Raw genomic sequence first — 24,961 nt, forward strand, 5'->3', positions numbered from 1 at the left:
TTTTGCCCCTCTAGTGAGGCAGCGACCATCTCCTCTTCGGCCAGTCTTTCATCACACTTTTTTCTATTGGGTATACTTCTAAGAGTCACAAAGATAGTGAGTCACCATAAAAAGTCTGTCCTTTTCTTTCCTTACTCCTTATGCTAGCATGCGTTTGCATTTTTACCAGTGGAAATGTACAGTGTCTTTTCCTGTAATGATAATAACAAGGGCAAGCTAGGTAGGCAAAGTGTGAGGTCTTTCCTGTGCTGGAGAAATCTCCGTCGGAGAAGAGTACGTCAATGAGACTTTTGTAATATACTTGGCTAATCTATCAGCTGATATCAGATTGGGATGAGCTATGCAAACATTCTAACATTTTGTGATCACGCCACATTTTCTCCTTTAGATTCCAAAATTAGAGCACGTATATCATCTGTGTTTCTTCTCATGGATGAACGAGATTTTTAAAAAGAGTTTAAGTGATTCAGTAATTTACCCAAGATTATGGCGTATCTAGTATAAAGGAGGGAGGGAGTACTAATCCCCATTCCTGACTTTGGTTAATCCACCTGTGAACAAAACTGCATTTTTCTTCCTACCGCCCGATCTATATTTGAACTTAATTTTTAAGTACCAATTTCATGAATTGTTCCGTGTGAATTTATGTATGGTGTTCCGGCCAGAATTCTGCATTACATTTTTGTCGTGTAATTAGATTTCTTCCTGAGCATTACGGTGGGCCGTCCTTTTATCTAACCCTTCACTCTACAGACGCCAGCACTTGGGAAGAATGAAAGTCAGATTTAAAATCCAGTGCTGCTAGTTGTCAAACATGAAACACAGTAAATGATAGAAGCAAAATCTTGGAATATTTTAAGACAGACTTTATGTAAATTGCAGAAAACAGGGGGCAGTAAAATTGATGCATTGACACTGACATACCAAACTAGTGTAGCAATTACAGTTCTATTTAGTAATAGAAGAGAAGTCCTGAAGTAGAAACTCTAAACTAAATTTATGTAACCTTGTTCTGTTGATGTTGTGTCATCTCCCACAAGAAAATATATTTAGAGATGATAGGCCTGGATTGTTTTTACTCAGGTAGATACACATCAAGTATAAAATGTTTGCCCCAGAAAATCATAATTTTTAAAAATGTGTCAAAACACATTTATTTACTGTTTCTTGACTCCCAATATTTTGCATTTGTCTTTCTCAACACACATTCACATTACTAACTCTATTCTTTCAGCCTGACAATTAGCAGCAAGTATCAGGAACTCAACTTTCTATGGTTCCAGGCAGGTTTTTAAAACATGTCAACATGGTGTTAAATACTGTATTAGTGAGTGATGGGAACAGTGACCAGCTGAAAAGCACATGCCCCAGCTGAGACGGTGGCCGCTACTTCGTTCCAGCAAGCCACTGCCATGGTGGAATACGAACCCAGTGTTGCCAGATCTTCGAAATTTTCCAACAGAAGCAGAGACCTTGAATTTCTGTAGGTTTTAACTAGTTCAAAACTTTGAAAACATTGAGTGGGTCAAATAAGCTTGTCTCTGGGCCACAGCTTGTCACGCGGGCCTCTAGGTGGAGACGTGATTCTATAGTCATGACCATGGTGGCGCCCTTCAGTAAGGATCTTGGGACTGGTCAGGTTCCCATGTCCTTTGCTCTTTCACCATCTGTTTAACCAGTACTTCCTGTTTCTCAGTGTGTCATAAGAAAGTCATAGACTATCCCCATTATGTTCCTACAGATGCAAAGACTTGCCACAGTTGTCAACAGTTATTACGCAGTTCTTATTCGCGCCCATGCATTTTCTTCTGTGGTCTGCAGTGACAGTTATTGTTCCCTCCAGCCTAATGGTATTAATATCCTTTAATGAAACTTGATTATGCAGAACTTTTTATTATATAGAATATGATTCTTTGAACATAAAGGAAAGAGTATGAATTGTTTACTTTCTATACTCCCTCTTGAGAAAGTAAAGTACACATTTTGTTCATTGTTCTAACCCTAGGTTCTAGGACATTCTCAGGCAAATAGAAGGTTGAATGAAATTAATTTATTAATGGAAGTTTGCTATTTTATTCGTTCATTTGTTAAGTGAGCGTTTCCTTTGCATATAATATGTGTCAAGCATGCTAATAAACGATCTATGGGTAAATCATTAACTAGGGCTAGAAACCATTCTGCTTAGGAAAAGATTACACTGGTCTTTAATGATCTATAATTTACATTTTTTCATCTTTATTGAGGTATAATTGAAAAAACTGTAAGATATTTAAAGTGTACATAGTGATAATTTTTTTCACAGTGATAATTTGATAGACGTATACACTGTGAAAGGATTCCTCCCATTAGTTAATTAACACACCCAATGAAATATAACCTACCTTTCAAAGTGCAAACCTAGATTTTGGCATCCATTCTCTGTAGGACTTTTGGGAGGGTATCAACTTTTTGTCTTTATTCTCCTTCCTAGAAAAGTGTAATAAGATCAGATAATACTGTATATTTCTAAGCAAACGTCTGACTGCCACTTGGCTAATCGGACCTTTAACCCTGTATACCAAGTACCCTTGGGGGTAAAAAGCCAGACACTACAAGCCCACTAGCCAGAAAAAAAATCACAAGTCAAGATCTCATGAATTAACTTTAAACTTACTCCTGGTTTAAAGCTTTAGAATTTGAGCGCTTAAAACTATTTAACTCCATGTTTTAAACAAAAAGTTTTAGTGCTCCTATTTTCTTAGTAATAATAATGCACCTTTGCTCCCTTGACTATTCTCTACCAAGACCAAATTTTTAAAATCCCATCCCCAAAACAGTATTTGTTTGTCATGTAGATAGTAAGATTAAAGTGAAATCCCAACTTCAAATAGGTGTGTTCCTAGAGAGTCATCTGTCTATCCTTATTTTTTGATGTTAAGATTTTTAGCAGTATGCCAACTGCTTCACCATATCAATCAATCAATCAATCATATACTTGTGTCAGATCCCATTCTGTAGTAACAGTAGGGCTGGATGACCAAAATTAATAGGAGTTTCAACCTTCCAATTCAGCCAGGATCACTGTGCTAACTTAATCAAAATCAAAAGTAGCTCCATGTGTAAAGATAGAGACACACTAGCATAATATGGCCTGTTTCTATTGGTTATATTTAATGGTTATAGCTTCGATTGAACTCTGGATGTGTTATCAAAACAGAAACCACCTTGAAGATGGGAGTGTCTTTCTGTAACATGAAAATCTGGCTTGTAAACAAAATATCTTTCTTTTTCATCAGAGGTTTTCATGTTATGTTTGAGATTCATCTTTACCATGTGGGGTATGAATTCCCTCATTAACATTTGTTGCTTTCTCAGGGTGGTCAGCAGAATAATGGCTCCTGAAGATATCTTTGTATTAATCCTCAGAATTTGTGACTGTGTTAAGTCACGTGGCAAAGAAGAATTAGGTTGCAGATGGAATTACAGCTGCTACGTAGCTGACCTTTTGACAGGGAGATATTCCTGGATTCTCTGGATTAGTCCAATGTAATCACAAGGGTCCTTAATAGTGAAAGAGAAGATCAGAAGAGAAAATCAGAGAGGTGGCAGAGTGAGAAAAAGTTCAGCTTGATAGAGGAGGGGAGGCCATGAGCCAATGAAAGTGGGCAGCCTCTAGAAGTGCAAGAGGCAAGAGAACCCTAGAGTCTCCCTTAGAGTTTGCAGAAAGGAATGCATGCCTTCCGACACCTGCCAACAGCCAGTAAGACCCATTTAGGGCTTCTGACCTATAGAACTGTAAGATATTCGTGGTAATTTGTTACAACAGCCAAGCAAACTAATATGCTGAGGAAACGATTTTTTTCAGAAGCGTGTGTCACTGAAATTGCATTCATAAAATAAAAGTTAGCATTTTCAGAATTTTCTTAAGGCATTGTCTATTCATTTACTCATCCATTCATGCATTTTCAGGAGGTAATCCGTAGCAGCCAGGTCGACGTTGCAAGAAGCAGCCAGGAAATGGAAAGAAATCAACAAGAAACTTCCAAAGCACACAAAAAAATTGATGTTCTTGGAACAGAAATGGTAACTATTTAGAAAGACACTTTCTACAAACTGTGTGGAAATTCTGGCCTTATTATAAATGATTGCTTTTATTGTCCTTTATGTATTTAACATCAATACAGCATCAGTGTCTCTTTCCGTACTTTGGAGTTGCTAGTCTTTGAAAAATAAAATGAGCACCCTAAAAATATAAGTGCACTGTAGGTGTCAATTCATATTTGTTCTGTTATAGCATGAGCCCGTCCATTAAAATAAATGATCAAAGTTTAATTAGCATCTCTCAATGTGCACTGAAGTCTTGGATGAAAATCACTGTGCAATGAAGAATATGTGTGTAATGCTGAAATAACTGACTTCTTAAAGACAATTATTTATTTAAAATTATCTTTAAACACAGGTCTCTCATCTTGAAAAGCACACTGAGGAAAGAAATCAAGCTTCTCAGCTCCATCAATATATTCAAGAAACAGGTAAGAATCTGGTATTATTTGATCCCAATATACCTTTCTCCTATTGAGTTTCTGTGTTTGAATGGAGGACTTCCAAAGCACAAACCTTCCCACTAATAAAGTTAGTAACTATGACTCATGATCCCAAAGGGGACAGGGTAGTACTTCTATATATAATTAGGTTCTGTCTGTGGTAAGAGATGCAATAAGCTTCTAAAATAGTTCATTGCCCTTCAACCCTATGATGTAGTCATCCAAAACACCTAGAAGGTGATAAGCCAGCCATCTCTGAATTGCTTTTTGCCTCAGGGATCCAGAATAAAACTTGATGTTATCAAGCTCCCTGGGAACAGAACAGTCATCTAGATTGCATTACTTTTAATAATAAACTTAAGCATGTTTAAGTCTAATTCTCCAAGGCACAGATATGAGATTAGACTACAGGCAAACCTGTGCAAATTAGCATAAGATGGGTACAGGGTGTCTTGCCTATAAAAGGGGAATGAGAAGTTCTGCTGTCCCAAAGTGCTGAAAGGGAAGATATAAGCCAACTGTGACCCAAACATTACTTGACTATATCTGAATTTGGTTTTATTTTAGTTTTGCTTAAGGCAGTAGATCTTTCTTTTCTGTTCTTCTGCTATTCTTTCCTTGTTTTATAACTTTTATTATTTTTTTAGCATAACAGTAAGACGTGCTTGTAGAAAATTTGGAAAATATATACAATTAAAGTAAACAACAGTTTCATTACTTATGACTTTCCATCTAGAGATCACCACCACCACGTTTCTTCCTATATTTCTTGACATATACTAACTTACATAATGAAATAGTGCCACGTGTATACATTAATCTCCTGAATATTTTTACTTAACTGACATTATGAGAAGTTTTCCATAGCATTATAATGTCTTCTCAAACACCATGTTTGTTAGTTACATAATATCCCTGGTGTTCTTTTCTGTTTGTAGTCATAGACACACCTGAGGATGAAGAGGTTCCAAAGGTTTCAACTAAGTTTTTAAAAGAACAATTTGAAAAGTCTGCCCAGGGAAAGGTCCTTTATTCTGACAAAGAGATGACCCCAGCCAAGCAGATTAAGGTAAGATAATTTCTCTACACAGAGACATATTAAGTGTAAAACCAGATGTAAATACATAATATTTTCAAATTATTAAATGTTTGAGGTGGTTTTTCAACAACAAAAAATATCCTGAGCCAGTACTTATTCTGTTCCATAAGAAGAATATTATTCTACATGAGAAAAGCTGTATAGAGAATTAAAAGTTTTCTCACTAGAGAAAATTAGGAAAGAAAAAATTATATATGCGCTAAAGTTTAATAATTAACATTAGATAAAGTTATAAAGCCAATTTTAAAATGTTAGCTGCTGGCTCTGTTCTGTTTAAAATTCCAAGGAAAACAAAACAACCCTCAAAAGTACTTTAAGACTTTTATTGTTTTCCTCTACGTTACTCTGCGTAGTACATTAAGTAAAGGAGGAAAAATAATCAAGATGCGTGTAAATGTTAAAATACCGAGTCGTTGATTACTGAATAAGGAATATAACTCTAAGAAGTGCAAATGGATTATAAGAAAAGCTAGTAACAAGTCCTGAATGTTGTTGCTCAGCTGGTCTCTAAATGGAGTCTATCACCTGCTGTGGAGATGACATAGCAGGTGGACAGGTGAAGGGCAATGCCTAGAAAGTCTCCACCACTATACTCGTCTTTATAAGATTTGATTTTCTCTCCTTTAAAGATTGAAAGTGAATATGAAGAGACTTTAAAGCCATCATCAGTTATGGGTACCTCTTCTACTTCTTACACTTCAACCAGCCAGAGGAAGGAAACATCAACCACAAGATATAGTGACCACACTGCCACTTCCTCAACACTGGCACAAGTTAATGCCACTCCTTCGGAAAAGATGGAAGAATTTCCTCCTCCCCCACCTGACATACTTCAAACTCCAAAAGATGTGACAGCATTTTCCCAGTCCCCTGAACTCCCCAACCCTCCTAGAATACCACCAGTCCCCAAAGAATTATATTCCAAGCAAAGAAATTTATATGAATTAAACCGTTTATATAAACACATCCATCCTGAGTTAAGAAAAAACTTGGAAAAAGATTATATCAGTGAAGTTTCTGAGATTGTTTCTCAGCAGGTGAATCCAGGGAGCTCAGTTTCAGCAGATGTGCAACAAGCCCGGTATGTTTTTGAAAATTCAAATGACAGTTCTCGAAAAGGTCTAAACTCAGAAAGAGAACACTTGGAGTGGGATGAAATTCTGAAGGGGGAGGTGCAGTCCATGAGATGGATCTTTGAGAACCAGCCATTAGATTCCATTCACAATGGCTCTCCAGATGAGGATAACATCTCCAAGGGCATTGCTGATCAAGAAATCATTGCTGGTGGTGATGTGAAATATACAACATGGATGTTTGAAACCCAACCCATTGATATGCTGGGGGACCATTCTTCTGGCACCAAAGAAAATGCTGAGAAAATTCCTGAGCTAGCCAGAGGAGACGTCCGCACAGCCCGGTGGATGTTTGAAACAAAGTCATTAGACTCAATGAATAAAATGCATCAAAGTCAAGAAGAATCAATAGTAACTGCCATAAAGGACATAACCAGGGGGGATGTCAAGACTGTGAGATACATGTTTGAAACTCAACATCTGGATCAACTTGGACAGCTTCACTCAGTAGATGAGATGCACCTACTGCAACTCAGGTCTGAGCTCAAAGAAATTAAGGGAAATGTTAAGAGAAGTATAAAATGTTTTGAAACGCAACCACTATATGTTATTAGAGATGGCTCAGGTCAAATGCTAGAAATTAAAACTGTTCACAGAGAAGACGTTGAAAAGGGGGATGTGAGAACAGCACGCTGGATGTTTGAAACACAGCCCTTAGACACAATTAACAAGCATATAACAGAAATTAAAGTCGTCAGAGGAATATCCATGGAAGAAAATGTCAAAGGTGGGGTGAGTAGGGCAAAGTGGTTATTTGAAACTCAACCTTTGGAGAAAATCAAAGAAGAGTCAGAAGAGGTCACCATTGAAAAGGAAACAATAATAGGTACAGATGTCTCTAGAAAGTGTTGGATGTTTGAAACCCAGCCATTAGATATTCTAAAAGAAGTTCCTGATGCGGATCCTCTAAGGTCTGAAGAGATAATAGGGGGTGATGTACAAACTACTAAGCACCTGTTTGAAACACTTCCAATAGAGGCTTTAAAAGATAGCCCTGATGTAGGAAAACTTCAAAAAATTACTGCATCTGAAGAAGAAAAGGGGGATGTCAGGCACCAAAAATGGGTTTTCGAAACCCAACCTCTGGAAGAGATTAGAGAAGATAAAAAAGAGTACATACGAACAGTGAAACTTGAAGAAGTTGACAGAGGAGATGTAAGGCATTGCACACATATCTTTGAATCAAACAACTTAATTAAATTTGATGCATCACATAAAATAGAGGTGGAAGGAGTCACAAGAGGTGCTGTAGAGTTAAATAAGTCACTCTTTGAAACAACACCATTATATGCCATTCAAGATCACCTTGGAAAATATCATCAAGTAAAGACAGTCCAGCAAGAAGAAATCCTAAGAGGTGATGTAAGAAGCTGTAGGTGGCTTTTTGAAACCAGGCCCATTGACCAGTTTGATGAAAGCATTCACAAATATAAGGTAATTAGAGGAATATCTGCTCAAGAAATACAGACTGGGAACGTGAAATCTGCTAAATGGCTGTTTGAAACCCAACCCCTTGATTCCATTAAATATTTTAGTAATATGGAAGAAGTAGAAAGTAAAACTGAACAAGCTACAGATATTGTTAAAGGAGATGTCAAAACCTGTAGGTGGCTTTTTGAAACACAGCCAATGGAATCTCTTTATGAAAAAGTTTCATTAATGACTGGCAGTGAAGAAATTCATAAGGGAGATGTGAAAGCCTGTACTTGGCTCTTTGAAACTCAGCCACTTGATACCATAAAAGATGACTCCGAAGCAACAGTCAAAATGCAAACTGTAAAACAGGAGGAAATCCATGGTGGCGATGTTCGTACAGCATGCTTTCTTTTTGAGACAGAAAATTTGGACAGCATACAAGGAGAAGAAGGAAAGGAAATCAAGGCCGTGGAATTGGATATCCAAGCTGGGGATGTCTCCAGCATGCGACATAAATTTGAAAATCAGTCCTTAGATTCTATAAGTTCCAGTTCAGAGGAAGTTTTGAAAAAGATCAAAACCCTAAAGACTGAAGATATTCAGAAAGGCAATGTTTTAAATTGTAGGTGGCTTTTTGAAAATCAACCAATTGATATGATAAAAGAAAGCCAAGAAAGTGATAAAGTAGTTAAGACAGTGACAGACATACGAGGTGGAAATGTAAGAAAGGGGTGCTTTATTTTTGAGACTTTTTCTTTAGATGAGATTAAAGAAGAATCTGACTATATTAGCACCAAGAAAACAATTACTGAAGAAGTAATAAAAGGTGATGTAAAAAGCTACAGAATGCTCTTTGAAACCCAGCCACTCTATGCAATTCAAGATCGAGAAGGGCTTTATCATGAAGTGACAACAGTTAAAAAGGAAGAGGTAATTCATGGAGATGTACGAGGGACAAGGTGGCTTTTTGAAACAAAACCATTAGACTCCATTAATGAATCAGAGACTGTGTATGTTATTAAATCTGTCACACAAGAGGACATTCAGAAGGGAGATGTTAGTTCTGTCAGGTACAGATTTGAAACACAGCCACTGGATCAGATTGCAAAAGAATCACGTGATGTTGTGCCCACTGTAGACTATATTCAAGGTGGGGATGTAAAGACAAGCAAACAATTCTTTGAGTCTGAAAATCTGGATAAGAATACTTCCATAAGAACAGTAAGTGTCAATGAAATACAAAAGGGCAATGTTAAAACATCTACTTGGCTATTTGAGACCCACACTCTAGATGAGCTGAGAGGAGAAGGGTCAGAATATGAAAATATCAAAACAGTCACCCAGGAAGATATGCAGAAAGGTGATGTGAAGCAGGCGGTATGGCTTTTTGAAAATCAAACTTTGGATTCTATTAAAGAAGCAGATGAAAGCATCACACAAATCACCAAGGAAGAAATCCCTCCTTCTGATGTCAAGACAACTACATGGCTCTTTGAAACTACACCCCTTCATGAATTTGCTGAAAATAGGGTAGAAAAGGTGGAAATTATTGGCAAGAGCATTAAAGAAACCTTAGCAGAACTCTACTCTCAAAAAGTTATTGAGGCTCCTGGCATCATCATTGAGGCTGATGAAGTTGGGGATGTTCGAATGGCAAAATACAAGCTTATGAATCAAGCCTCTCCTGAGATACAGAAAGAAGAAATTATCAGGGTTGATCTCAGAAATATAATGGTGAACCTGCTTTCTAAAAGAGACTGCAAGAGAAGAGAGATTTTGGTTAGTGAAGAAGAGAAGGGAAATGTTAATTTGACCAAATCTCAATTATTAAACAGATCAACAGAATTTCATGCTGAAAAAGAAGAGATAGTGAGTGGTGATGTCCAACAAGCAATAAAAAACCTGTTCTCTGAGGAAAGATCTGTAAAGAAAGGCATTTTGATTCAGGAAGATGAAAGAGGAGATATTAACATGACTATCTACTGTCTTCTTCATGAAAATGCTGGTGACACAATTAAGCGTGAAGAAGTAATAGGGGGTGATGTAAAACGCACCATTCATAATTTGCTATCTTCCATATCAAACAATCAAATACCTGAAAGGGCTAAAATTGACGCCTCTGAGAGGGGAAATGTTCAGTTTTTTACAACATGCATAGAAACTGGAGCTTTGGATTATCTCAAACAACTCCAGACAGGGTCAAATGAAACACTAACAGCTAGGAAACAAGAAAAAGAGGAAGAAATAATTGGTGGCGATGTAGAAGGCACAAAACTGTTACTAAAGAAAAGGCAATCTCAGGTTGAGCGTACTGTTAATGAAACTGACATCATCCCAGGAGATGTGTATAATACAGTTAAGGTTTTTCTGACAGAGCCTCAGAGTACATCTTGTAAGGTACCCAAAGAAGAAATTATAAAAGGTGATTTGAAGTCAACCCTAAATTCCCTCAGCCAGGCCATAAGTCAGAAAACAGTGGCTAAAACAGAAGAAATTATAAAAGGTGACATGCTGGCCACACTCAAGTCACTTAAGGAATCGAGCCAAAAATGGAAAGAATCTAAACAGCCTGACGTCCCTGGGGATTTTGAGAAAGCTATTGAATGCCTTGAAAAGACTGCAAACACAAGGACGGAAATCCTGAAAAAGGAGCTTATCCGAGATGACCTTGAAGCATCATTAAGGAATCTAAAAGAAGCACAAAGAGCTTTCAAAGAGGTAAATAAAAAAAGTGTAACCAAAGAAGATGTGCAATCTGTGATGGTAGGATCCGAAGAAGAGCAGAAAACTGAGATTCATCAGGTGGCTGTCCAGAGGGACAAAAGAAGCGTTCTTCAGCCAAGACCAGGACCATTTGAGCCGACAGCCAGGTGGCAGGGGGGAACAGACATTCTTAATCATACTATAGGCAAATCTTGTCATGGGGATTTAAGAGAAGAAAGAACTGAGGTTAATCTTCCAAAAGCCCCCAAAGGCACCGTAAAGATTGTCATAGATCGTGAACAAAACAATGATGCTCTTGAGAAAAACCTTAGAAGACTATCTAATTCACACCATAAAGCCACTAAAAATGTGTTGGAATCAGGAGACAGAATGGGTATCTGGACTGATAACACAACAGAGCGACATCTTAGAGATGAACATGTGAGTGGACAATTGACTTCAACTGTGTCAGTTAGGGAACATCTAAAAACCAGGGAATCAGAGACAGTGAGAGAACAGAAGAAGGATGCTGTCTTTAACTCAACCCAATCTATTGATAAAATGATTGGAAAGCAACAGACTGCAACCTGTGAACTGAGGAATGACCACCAGAAGACTGAGGCTTTCCCTGTCAAGAGTCCTAAAAATACCAAAAACACTAAAACATCAATAGATACACAGAGTTCTAATCCCAGTTTTACCCAGGGTCCAGTCAACAAGATGGCTGGAGAAACATGTGAAGTTTCAGAGGACTTTCAGAAGCAGACTCTGTTAAAGCAAGAAATGCAATATTCTAAAAAAGATATAAAGAAAAAGAACATGACCCTTCAACCAGTGTGGCAGACTTTGCCTGTGGATCAAGACATGTCAAATGGAACAGAAGGGAAAGTCTCCCCAAAAAGCCACAGTAAATTTAAAGCAACTGACAAAAAGCAGACTGATATACACCTGAAGAGCCAGGACTTTCTAATGAAGACAAATACTTCCAAAGACTTAAAAATGGCAATGGAAATGTCCTTTAATCCAATCAACTTTAACCCTGAAAATAATGCAAAAGAAAGCGAGTTCCCTCTTCCACCTCCATCTCCACCTCCTCCTCCACCTTCCAATTCATCATCTGAAATTGAGTTTCCTCTTCCTCCTCCACCTCCTTTAATGATGTTGCCTGAAAATAATGTGTTTCTTCCCTCAACGTCCACAGAGAAGATAAAGGCTGAATTCGAGAATTTCCCAGGCCTCCCTCTTCCTCCACCACCAGAAGATGAGAAATTGGAAAGAGAATGTCTATCAATGTTTCCACCACCTCCCCCTCCTCCAACTCCATCTCTAAAACCAGCACATTTCCTTTCCTCTTCTGTTCAAGAAAAGCACAGTGGAGCATTTATACAGTATTCCCAAGAAGAAGCCTCAAGCTCTCAGGCTAAAATCATAACAGGAAAATCTGGAGGGCGTTTGCCACCTCCCACACTCCCCAAACCCAAATTTCCCAAGCAGATAGAAGATAAAAAGAATCATAGTTCCCCAAAAGCTGAATTGGAAAATTCATATATGGAATGTAAAATTACCCCCTCAAAGGATCAGCAAAGAGTAACAAAGGCAACTAGCAGTGAACACATAGAGACCAAGCAGAATGTATCTAGAAAAAGTCTTGATAAAAGAAAACAATTATCTATGGACTCTACAAGGTCTCTCTCACAGACAGTTCCAGAAACTTCACCACCCAAGGAAAAAGTGATAGCACCTCTCGTAAAATCTCATTCATTTCCAGCAGGCTCAGGACAGCAAAGTCCAAAACCTTACATGAGAAAATTTAAGACACCTTTAATGATTGCTGAAGAAAAATACAGACAACAAAGAGAAGAGCTTGAAAAACAGAAACAGGAGAGTTCTTGCTACAACATAGTCAAAACAGAAAGCCAAAATCAAAAAGTATCAGAGTTGAAAAAGGAAGTACTGTTACAAAATACAAAGGAGGAGGTCCCCCTAGCCGGAATGGATTCGGGGGTCACTGTGGTCCAAACCAACCCAGTCTCTCAAACTCAAAGTCTTTCTCAAGTACTAGGAGTGTGTACTGATAACCAGCCCTCCACAACACCAGCAGTGACGTTCGCTGCCAAGAGGCTCCAACATGTTCCAGCAGCCTTGGAAGACAAAGATACCATGAAAAAGGAAGTTTTGCAGAGCTCAAGGGACATGATCCAATCTAAATCAGCTCGTGAAATTAAAGACAGTCACCAAGAATGCAGGACACACCAAACACAACAGAAGTATCTGGAGCAGTTGCACTTGCCCCAAAGCAAACCAGTTTCCCCCAGTTTCAAAGTTAAAACCATCAAGCTTCCAACTCTAGATCACAAGTTAAATGAAACTAACCACAGCTATGAAAGTCATAAAAAGCAATCTGAAGTTGATGTTCAAACCATTACCAAACAACAGTACCACGAAACTGAGAAAACAGAAGCAAGGACTGAATGTAGCAATAAGCAACTGGTGGCTGAAAAATATTACCAATTACCTACGAAGGAGAAGAGAGTAATAATAAAATTGCCTACAGAATCCGCAGAGAAAAGCCATGAGAGTAAGCTCAATATAGTTCATGAGAAGCAAAAAGAATTCAGAGAATCTGAGAGTGGGAAACTTCCAGGAAGTGAAGAAACAATTCAGGGACCACCAATGATTGGTCCGAAGAAAGAGAAACTAGTAGTTGAAAGAAAACAAGAACATTTGAATACATCAGCCCAGAAGGTAGTCAAACAAAAGGCTACTGACGCACATCTTGATTCACAGACTCAGAATTTTCAGCAAACACAGATACAGACTTCTAAAAGTCAAGCTGAACATAAAAAATTGCCTCAGTCATATAATAACCTGCAGGAAGAAAAATGTCTTGGCGTCAAGGGCATACAACAGAAACAAGTCTTTTCTAATACTAAAGATTCAAAGCAAGAGATTACACAGAACAAATCTTTATTTTCCTCTGAGAAAGAATCTCAGCAGGATGATGGAAAATGTGCTGTAAATATACTGGAATTCTTGAGAAAACGTGAAGAGCTACAACAGATTTTGTCTAGAGTAAAAGAATTTGAAGCAGAGCCAGATAAAAATGGCCTTAAAACATTTCAGACACTGTTAAATATTATTCCAGTTTGGCTATTAAGTGAAGAAAAAAGAGAATATGGAGTTCACATTGCTATGGAGAATAACAGAGAAAAAATCAAAGAAATAACGCACATTAAAACTCAGGCAGAGGATATGCTTGTGTCCTGTGAAAACATAATTCAAACAGCCATGATATCCTCTAAAGCAGGAAAGCAGAGACATACAGCTACTAGTCTTAATGAAACATTATCCAAAGTGTCTAATGCTAACGTCAGCTATAATAAAAACACCGAGCAAAAAGAAAATACAATTGTAGAAAAAACAGAGCACCACCAAGGAGCAACTCATCAAGAAGCAACTGCTCAGCATCATGTGAAAACCCATCAGGAAATTAAACTAGATGATGCCAAGGTTTCTCCTACCTCTTTGAAAACACGTCCACCATCACCAACTTTCATAACAATCGAGTCTTCTGCACGGCGAACAGAAACCTCTTCTAAGGATGAGCTTTCCCAGTCCCCTAAAAAGGACAGTTTTGCTGAACCATCACCAAGACCTGTGTCCCAACCATCTAGAATCCTCAGAGCTAATTCCTCCCCGTCTCCACCCAAGAGTCGCTCTGAACAACTTGTCAGACTCAAAGACACCACTGCGAAGTTATCCAGAGGGACCGTCCCATGTTCATCCGTAACCCCGGTTCCCATTGTAGAGAAGAGGTCTGAGATCATCACATCTCCTGCCACACTTCGTCGTCAAATTAAGATAGAGGCTCGCGGTAGGGACTCTCCACCTACAATCACAATACCTATAAGTGTAAACCACGCTGATAGTGGTTCCTTCAGAGAATCCATGGAAGCTCAAGAGGAAGTAAGGAAAGTAGAGAAAAGGGCGACTTACGTTCACAAAGATGGAGAGAATTCCGCTAAGCTCGTAGTGCCGGATGCTGAGAGTTTTGACGCAGTCGAAATCATCCGCAAAGTCGAGGGCCCTCGCCTGTCCGGACACTCGCAGAGGTATGAAGCCACCAACCGAACTGTTCAAATGGCTGAAAATTTCATGAATGACCGTGAAAGTGAAATAAACAGATGGTTCAGGGGATTTGAAGATGGCCTAGGTTTCGACGCAAGGTCAAATAGAAGAGTTTATGCAAATGGAGAAGCAAACCATAATATAAAGCAAGAAAGTCGCACATTCTGCAAGGAGGAATTTGGATTAACATCTTTAGAAAGCTCTGGCTTTGCCGACTTTTCTCACAGTCGTCCTAGAGAGCTGCAAGACACGATGCCTGTTAAGCCGCCCAGCATACGCTCTGAAACAAGGTCTCTGAGTGAACACGTCTCAGGTGTAGATGCATTTGAGAGTCAAGCTGTTGGGTCCAGGATGACAGTCTCTTCCTCACATGGCTCAGAAGCTGGCAGATCCGGCTTTGACTTCAAGCACGCCCCGCCGACCTATGAGGATGTCATCGCCGGTCATATTTTAGATGTTTCTGCTTCCCCTGAAGAACTCAGGAGGAATTTTCAACAGACGTGGCAGGAGAGTGAAAGAGTTTTTAAAAACCTGGGATACGCAACCTCAGATGCTTCAGCAACTGAGATGAAAAGCACCTTCCAAGAGGAATCTGCATTTATAAGTGGTAAATGAGCTTGCAAAGAGCGAAGTAAGACTAACCCATTTAAAGGCAACTAAGACGATATGCAGTGAAAGAGTACCTGGGAAGTACTAAACAAGTAACCTAAAACTAACAGCTTTGCCTGACTGTTGACATCTTTCCCTTTACAATGCTCGCTTTGAGTGTTTTCTTGTTACAAAAGCATTCACTATGATTCACTAGCTCTGCATGAGAGTGACAAACACTACTGTATAGATTATTGAGACCTGTATTTATCAAGGTAAATAAGGCTCAGGATAAAGCAGCAGGTATAATAATGATTGTTATTGTGATAGTATTAATTATTACATGGAACTATACAGTTATTAATCATTGTATACCATTGGCACATTATGAATATTTCTCATGAAAAGTTATTATTTCATCCACTTGTTAAAGACAATATTAGATAATATTCCTTGACTTACCGTTGACGGATTTTTAACTGCCAGACTTAAGTGGTGTTTGAGTTTGAATTCAATACAGTCTGGTAATAAACCAAGAGACAGTTTTCACTCTTCATATGTGCTTTAAGGATTTTCTTGATTGGGATCTCTGACAAAATTGTAGGTATGGAATTAGACCTTTTGTGTATTTAATTATTGTTACTGAGTTGGATGGAATTAGCTTTCTCTAATGCCATATTTTTTTTTCCTATAACTGATGTTTTTCACCTTCTTAAACCCTAAATTATATCTCAGTTGGCCTCATTCACAGATGAACATGGACGATAATTTTAAAATATGATTATATTTGGAAGTAGGGAGATTTAAAACATATGAACTTAAAACAGATTTTTTAACATCAGAGAACAGCTCATTTTTTATATTTTCCTACTTTTTACAATTAATGAGGCTTCACAACAAAAAGATTTGATGTAATTAATGTAGTCCATTCTTTTAGACAGATTGAAATAGCAAGCTTAAAAATAAGAACTGCTGAAACTAATAATTCTGCCTCTATCATATTTGCAACATGTGTCTAGTTTATCAGGTTAATATGATTTCTTAATGTACTTGCTTCTGGTATAATTAAGCAAAGCTGTCTAATTAATTTCAAATGCTCTGTTTCTGTTAAGATCACTAAAAACATAAAAAACACAAGGAAACTGGTATTAAATATAGAAGTGTGTGTCCTATGAGAACAAAATAAACACAGGAGATATTTCAGTAGCCCAAATTGAGCGTCAAAGCCTTAAAGTATATATATTTATTTATTTAAAGAACATTGAGCATATATGCTGTTATATATAACTACTATGAAGGCTTATTCTCACTGGATGGTTGTGAGGATGAAAACAATATTCCGGTGAGAGTTCTGTGTCAGTTTTGAACCACTGTGCAAACACTGGTTAGTAATACAACTGCTGGTATTCACAGGAGGTGGCACTTACATGCAAGCAGCAGCATGTGACTGTAGGTAGAGACAGGAAAATTGTAAGAGGCAGATATAAGAACCCCTAAAGCCCCCAAATCTTAAGCCATTTAGATTGAAGACAAACGGCCCTGAACATTTTAATGTTTATAATATTTAAGAGTCTCGTCTTCAAGTTAAGAACTGGTGTTGTAGAGTCAACACTAAGTCATCAAGAAAATATCGAAACAAATACAGTATCAGCTGAAAATGATATGTATATATTTTAGAAAAATATCTTCAGGATGTTTTAAAAACAGAAACTTTGGACCACGTTGGGTGTAAACCTTTATCTACATGGCAAGTTATTGAGAATGATAAGTGCTCTCATGGCCAAGTTTCCCATATATACTTTTTAATGTATTAAAGTTAATGAACACATTTTACTCATGTTTTCTTCTTTAAATTAAAAAAAAAAACAACTAGTACAATGTATAAATAGAGTACGGTTGATTGTACCAGAACCGTAAACCTGTTGGTGGGATGCCCTGCCCCCAGGGCAGTAGTGTTAGCGCTTTCTACTCTTAACTGCATGGCCAGTTAACATGCTGTTGCTGTTTGCTTTGTTTCAACAATGTGACTGAAGACAATAGTACCTAAGCTTTTATAAATGTTTACTTTCAGAAACTGCAACTCCAAGACAAGGAAATATGTATACTTTGTCAAAAGACGGTTTATCCAATGGAGTGCCTAGTAGCAGACAGTCAGAGTTTTCATAAATCCTGCTTCCGCTGCCACCACTGCAACAGTAAACTGAGGTAAAATGCTGTGTGGTCTGGGGCACAAATATTCGAAGAGCCTGCAGTATACTTATAACATCATGTCTCTAGAAAGATGTCCGTTCTTCTAGATCCTGTTGCCATCAATTAAAACAACAAACGGGAATGTGGTCATATTCTGGCATGTGTTGCTCAGGATGGCTGTGACCTTTTTTTCCTTTTGACATTTTGGTTTCTTAATCAAATCCAGAAGGGTCCCTTTTGTCCAAGCAGGGAGATCACATAAATAAGAATAATCAAGAGTTACTCTCACCACCACCAACCTGCCCCAATGCCATGCTCCACCGTGTAGGGAGAATGATCTTTCTAAAATGCAAATCTGAGATCACATCTCGGTTTAAAACATACAAGGGCTTCCGCTATCCCCAAAATTAGCATCTAAATATGAATTAAAAGACAATTCAAGATCTTGTCCCTTCTCATTCTCCCAACACCCCTTCCTCCTGCTGCATGTTACATTTCATGAATTTCTTTCAGTTCCTCAAAATCATTATCTTTCTCTTTCACATCTAGCTACTTCCAAATGTTATTGCTGCTCCTTGGAGGAGTTTTCCCATGCCTCTCCCCTAGCTCTCCACCCAGCTAATATCCGCTCATTCTGAACTGAGACTTTATGTCTTTGATGAGACCTGCTTTAAGCCCCCTGTGTGGATCACAGCATCCCTGTGCTTGCCCCATTCTTAACCCATTCTAAGGTAGGGGTCCCTGGCTGTAGGAGATGTATTAATGTTTGTCTTGCCAACAGCTAGTAAATGCAGATATACAATAAGGACTCAAAAATATTTATTATATGACTATTTATTTAGACATAGATACACTACCAAATGTAAAATAGATAGCTAGTGGGAAGTTGCTGTATAACAAAGGGAGATCAACTCGATGATGGGTGATGCTTTAGAGGGCCAGGACAGGGAGGGTGGGAGGGAGTCATGGGAGGGAGGGGATATGGGGATATGTGTATAAATACAGCTGATTCACTTTGGTGTACCTCAAAAACTGGTACAAGAGTGTAAAGCAATTATATTCCAATAAAGAGCTTAAAAAAATCATTATACAAATCCCCACAAATACAGAAAGCAAGTATGTGGCTCACTAAATTATTATAAAGTGAACATTTTGTAACCACTACCAAGGTCAAGAAATACAGCATTGCTAGCTATTCCAGAAGCTCCTTCCTCCCCAGGCCCTACCCAAACACAACCTATCCCTTGCCTGTGAGTAAACAGTATTCTTTGTAGTGACTGGGGTTTTTTTGCATTTGTATTGTTTAATCCCAATGTGCTTTCCTAGATTCTATACTCTAGTTTGGTTGTTTTTTTAAAACTCTGATATGTCTTTCAAGTCTTTTTAATTTATAGACTTTCCATCCATTCCATTCATTTCTTACAATTTATTTGTGAAGGACCCAGGACATTTGACCTGTGGAGTTTTCCATAGTCTGGAATTGCTGATTGCACGCTCATAGTGCAGTTCACATGCTCCTTTATCCTCTGTATTTTTGCAGAGGCAAATTGTCAGCTGAATCTAGATTCTAGTTTAAACTAAGATTTGATTTCTTTTGCAAGAACATGGGGAGTGTTGCCAAGAGTATACTAAACACATTATGTCTGCTTTTCTCTCACTTTGTGATCATAGCAGATACTGAAGCTTAACACCTATATCCATTAATTGATGTTGCAAAATGCTGATATTCTAAGCTTGTTCTTTCTTTTTCATTATTAGAATACTTTTATGGAAGATGCTTCCCCTCGTTTGCTATTTGGTTACACTGGGGCACAACTGATAAAGGAAAGGCAGAAGAAGTACATAATTCTTTCCCTTTATTTACCAGTTTTGTCAATTATTTATTTAGCAATTTAATGTAATGGTTTCTTATCGCCTAGAGATGACCACTTTTAAAATATTTTAATGTCTTTATAAACTCACAGTTACACATATTTGATTGGTTTCAATCAGATGCAATTATCATCATTACTGAAACTCCAGTTATTCCATACCTGGCCAGTGGAAGCCACGTCAGGTTGTCTCCTGAGTCCTTTTGTCAGGACTTGGTAGTCTGTGATAGCTTCCTCATCATCTGATAGGACTAGATGTCCCATGCTCCTCTGGTACATTTACTGGCCCAGACCTGGAACCCGTCATTTCTCCAAGCCTTGGTTTTCTTTAGTGAGAAATGGTATTTCAGGACTACAATCTTGATGCTCTTTCTACTGGGCTGATCACTATTTCTAAGCTTTTTTAGTGTTAAGAGCTAGTAAATATTTATATATAAAGAAAAAGTATATCATGAATTCACACTGATGTTTCCAAATTGAATTCAAAATTGCATTGCTTTAACTATGACCTACCGGTGAAATCTGACTTGTCTCCTGTTTTTATAAATAAAGTTTTATAGGAACAAAAAAATAATTGCATTGCTTTTGCTTAGCCTCTTCTCTATTGCATGGGTATCTCCTTTCTTCCACTTCAGGGCTTCTGGTTCTCAAAGACAAAGGAGATAACAGAATTAGACTATCCCATATTCATTTAGACAACAATTTTAGAATAACAAAACTCTCAGCACCACTAATTTGATTATCAAAGCATTAAAAAATTGCATTTGGTCCTCTGATCACCCACACCCCATTTTTTAAAATTGTTGTACTATGTCTTTCGTGTCATAGTATGTAACCATTATATGTCATGTTATCTCCCTCTTTGCTTTCATTTCACCTCAGTGTATAGATGACAGTTTATTTAATGCTTACCAACAATCCTTACTTTGATATTTCATAGTCATTGTGGTTGTTCAAGCTTATTTTCAAGTAGATTCCTCTGCATAGGCTCATGGAAACTTTATTCCTTGCATTCTTACAAGTTAATAACAGTCTGTGATCATTACAACAGAAATGAGTAAGTTTTGCTGAAAATAAAATCCTGGGCTTACATTTTCTTTCATTAAGTATCTTAAATGCATTATTTCATTTTTTTCTGGCATGAAATGTTGGAAAGGTGTGATAATAATCTAATTTTCTTTCTGTTACAATAATATGCTCTTTTTTTTTCTTTTTAGATACACAGAGGATTTTTTCTTTTTATTAAAATTTAGTCATTTTACTAGAATACTTCTTGGTATTGGTCATTCTGGATCAGTGGTGTTGATTACCTAGTGTATTCTTTCCATATGTAGTTTCATACTTTTTTATATTGGGAAACTTTCCTTAAATTATAACTTTTTAGTACTTAACTCATTTCATTATTTTGTTCTTCAGGAACTCCTACTATCGTTCAAATCCTCTTTTTTCACTTATGATTATAAATTTTCATCTTTTTATTTTCCTATTTTTCTTAAGATGTTTTCTATTGATTTGCTCTTGTATTTCTTTTAGTTTAGTTTTAACTGCTGACATGTTTGATTTTTTCCTTTCGTTTCTATTTTCTTCCTGATACCTGACACCTTGTTTATGACTTTTTCTAATTACAGTTCATGCTGCTCTTTCAGGTCTTTTACCATTTTCTTGTCTTTTAGCTGATTTTGAAATAGTAGGTTAAAATTTTGATGTTTTGAGAGCATGTTATTTTAGCACGTTTTCATTGTCTTCAGTGATGTTATTGGGTTGGCCAAAAAGTTCGTTCGGGCTTTTCCATGCGATGTTATGGAAAAAACCCGAGCAAACTTTTTGGCCAGCCCAGTGTAATGCTCTTTATTCTTTCATATCTTATAATAACTTTGTATACTATTTGACCTTGATACTTTTCTGTTGCTCATTTTTATGTGGAAATAGTTTACCCAGATCTTGGAAGGAAGCAAAATTCAGGAAGGTTTTCCCAACTTCACAGACCTACCTCTTCTAGTTTTCATATAGTGTTCAAAAAACTATGGTGGCTTGATTTGTGGAATTTCCTGCCTTGGATCCTCTCCCCCTGTTGATTGGGACCTTCTTTGATTTCTGCCATCATTATCCAACTCAGTTTTGATTCCATTTCCATATTTGTTTTTCTCAGGGTAGGGTCTTTTTCTAAGAGGGGATCTCAGCGTGTCAGTTTTGAGTTTGATTTCTCTAGCCTCTTCAGTCTTTCCTACTACAGGGTCTTTGCAGTCACTGGCTATTGAAACGGGCAAAACCCTTCGCAATTTCAGCTGCTGCTCTCTGATTGGCATGTGACACTTTCATATTGATTGGCTATTTTGTGGTCTCATATTATCAGGTCCATCAGACACCTTCTTTGCTCCCTCTGCTGTCACCCATACAGATGCGGCTATTATGCTAGTCTTGTAGCTGTTGCTGGTTTGTCCTCACCTCCTTGTATTTTGGGGTTGGTGAGGATACCCTCTCACTTAGTTTTGTTGTAATTTTATCCATGGGTTTTAAGTTTTGCTTTGGAGATTCAGAAATATTCAAAAGTGATGCTGCTGCCTTTGACTAAATTTGATGTTAATTTTAACAGGCATTCTATTTGTTAATCTCACCAAAGAGACAAGATAAAAAAAAAATTGCATAGGCAAGCTTTCCAATTCATTCAAAATCCAGTTAACAAGGAAGTTCAAATAGTCGATTTTGGCATGTATGCTATTTAGGATTTATTAAAAACTGCAACCCCTCACACAATTCACTGAATTAGCAAAGACTTAGTCCTATCATTTTACACCATGTATAACTACATATGTATTACACTACAACATGTGTTACACCAGTACCTGACATACAGCATGAAATTCTAAGTACTCCGAAACAAGTATCAGGTAAGGCTTCAGGGGTGACTCTTATCTAACAGGAATGCTCGATGGATAAGCACATTCCTATTGCCAGTAAGTTAATTGTACTGACTCTCTGACGCATTCTTGAAATAATCAATTCTCTAATTCGTTATGAATTTGCAGTGTATATGTAGAATGTTAAAAATTTTTTTTCTTTTTGGCAGTTTGGGAAATTACGCATCACTTCATGGACAAATATACTGTAAACCTCACTTTAAACAACTTTTCAAATCTAAAGGAAATTATGATGAAGGTTTTGGACACAAACAGCATAAAGATCGGTGGAATTGCAAAAATCAAAGCAGCTCTGTTGACTTTACTACTAAGGAAGAACCAAATATATGTAAAAACAATGCAGAAAATAACCCCATGCTTGGAGAGCCTAATAAACATGTAGATGCTGATAACAGTGAAAGGCAAAGGGATGATTTGAGAAAATGTGGGGCGAGGGGAAAGTTAAAAATCATTTGGCCCCCTTCCAGGGAGATGCCTAAGAAAACCCTCCCCCTTGAGGAAGAGCTTAAAACAAGTAAACCTAAATGGCCACCAGGAATGACAACCCCTACATCTGCTGAATTTAAAAGTGAATTGCTGATAGAACACATAAAAACTGTGGAAAATAAAGGACAGGAACAAGATGACATTTCTTTCCTGCAGCCAGGTCTGCAGACCATCCACATGTGTCAGAAAGAGGATGTTACAGGCATCGAAGAAATGGAAATGTGTGAAACAAGAAAAGATGAGAAGACAGGAAACAAGAGTGTGCAAGATAAGCTGAATGAGGCCAAAGATACAACGAATAAGAGGAGAAGTGAGACGGATCTTAATGACACCAAGAATGTGGTTGTGCAGAGTGCTGAGAAGGAGACAAATACAAAAACTAGTGAAGCTGCTGGTGCAGACACTTTACAGGTTACTAACACTGATGATGAGGTGGTACCAGAAAATCTTAAAGAGAATTTGAATAAGAATAATAATAACAATTATGTAGCAGTGTCATATCTGAATAATTGCAGGCAGAAGACATCTATTTTAGAATTTCCTAATCTATTGCCCCTGTCAAGTGAAGCACACTACACAGCAAATGAATATCAAATTGAAAACTTAGGAAATGCTTCTAGAATCTCTGAGTTACTTGGTATATTTGAAGCTGAAAAGACTTACTCGAGCAATGTACTGGCTATGGCTCTCGATAAACAGACTGACAGAGCTACTGCTGGCAGTCCTGTGCAGTCTGTCCCCAAGTCAGGCCTCAGTGACGGGGTGGTAGTAAAGGGGGAAAGGTCCATGCCCTCTTCTGATACAAATATCTTAAATATCAAAGGAAATCACTCAAATAACAAAAACCTACACTTCTTCTTTTCTAACACTGTGAAAATTGCTGCCTTTTCCAAGAAGAATGAGAACGTCTTTAAGCGTACTTTAATAGATTCTGTAGATCAAATTAAAAATATGCCATGTCTGTATTTAAGAGAATTGGAGAAGGACATCAAACATTGGCATGGTGAAACAGTAGGAGCGGCACACATTAATGGAAACGCAAGTTGTGATGCTCCAAACAGTGAGTTCACAACTAAGCCTCCCTTTCCCACAGTGGAGGTCCAGTCTGAACAACTCACAGTGGAAGAACAAATTAAGAGGAATAGATGCTACAGCGACACTGAGTGAAGTGTCTGTGGGCACTTGCAGTCCGCACTCAGGCACTGAGAAATATCAGTGCCCTGAAACAGGACTTTGGGGATTTTGATAATCTTTTGTTGAACTTGCAAACATTCAGAAATCTCATGTCTATCACGATGGAATATTCCTTGTATTACACTCTATAATGTCTTTCGTAATTGGTTTGAATCTACTTTTATTCTGAATGGAACAAAGAGATGAAACAATATGGCTCTGTTTTCCTGTCAAGTGGCACTTAAGTATATTGCCCTGTTTTTCAACATGCCAGATAACATCATTGGTGACATTCTATACTGCTGATGTTTGTAACCGTTCTTATACTTTCTCCATAATTTCCGCTGAAATAAAATTAAATCACCTGGGGTGCAAACCAAAACACTCGTGTTTCTTTTTTCCATATATATTGTCTTTCTAAGTATGTATGTTTTCCATGATTTAGGAAGTATTTGTCTTGGGGCAAGTATGTAATACACACACACACATGCACACACACGTATTCCTGGAGAAATTAAATACTAAACCAAAGCCACAGTATTGTTAGAAAATATAAAATATTCTTTCTCTTTTTTGCTCTTTTTGTAAAGATATGAGGACTACTATGGTTCTTTAATTAATTAATTACCTATCATAGAACATGTCTATAAACATTTAATGAAAAATATCAGTTTTCTTCAAAATAATTTGGAGTCTATACTCAGAAATCAACTTAACTGGAAAGGGTTTAGAA

The 24,961-nt window shown here is 37.6% G+C and overlaps 1 protein-coding gene across 3 annotated transcripts in view; it reads left to right on the forward strand.

Moving 5' to 3' along the window:
- Positions 1–24,605, forward strand: part of XIRP2 (xin actin binding repeat containing 2) — a 70,958-nt gene extending 46,353 nt beyond the window's left edge. For 2 of the 3 annotated variants that reach the window (XM_057746235.1, XM_057746236.1), the window contains 6 exons: positions 3,949–4,062; positions 4,439–4,511; positions 5,462–5,592; positions 6,252–15,609; positions 17,662–17,795; positions 22,719–22,796. In XM_057746235.1, coding sequence (XP_057602218.1) covers positions 3,949–4,062; positions 4,439–4,511; positions 5,462–5,592; positions 6,252–15,609; positions 17,662–17,756 — 9,771 coding nt within the window. In that variant the 3' untranslated portion in view covers positions 17,757–17,795; positions 22,719–22,796. Of the gene's footprint in view, positions 1–3,948; positions 4,063–4,438; positions 4,512–5,461; positions 5,593–6,251; positions 15,610–17,661; positions 17,796–22,718 lie in introns of all 3 variants that reach the window. The other variant, XM_057746237.1, reaches the window with a different exon arrangement.
- The last annotated feature ends 356 nt before the right edge of the window (positions 24,606–24,961 follow it).

Source organism: Hippopotamus amphibius, chromosome 8 (genome assembly GCF_030028045.1).
Source record: "Hippopotamus amphibius kiboko isolate mHipAmp2 chromosome 8, mHipAmp2.hap2, whole genome shotgun sequence".
In the NCBI taxonomy this organism is placed as follows: domain Eukaryota; kingdom Metazoa; phylum Chordata; class Mammalia; order Artiodactyla; family Hippopotamidae; genus Hippopotamus; species Hippopotamus amphibius.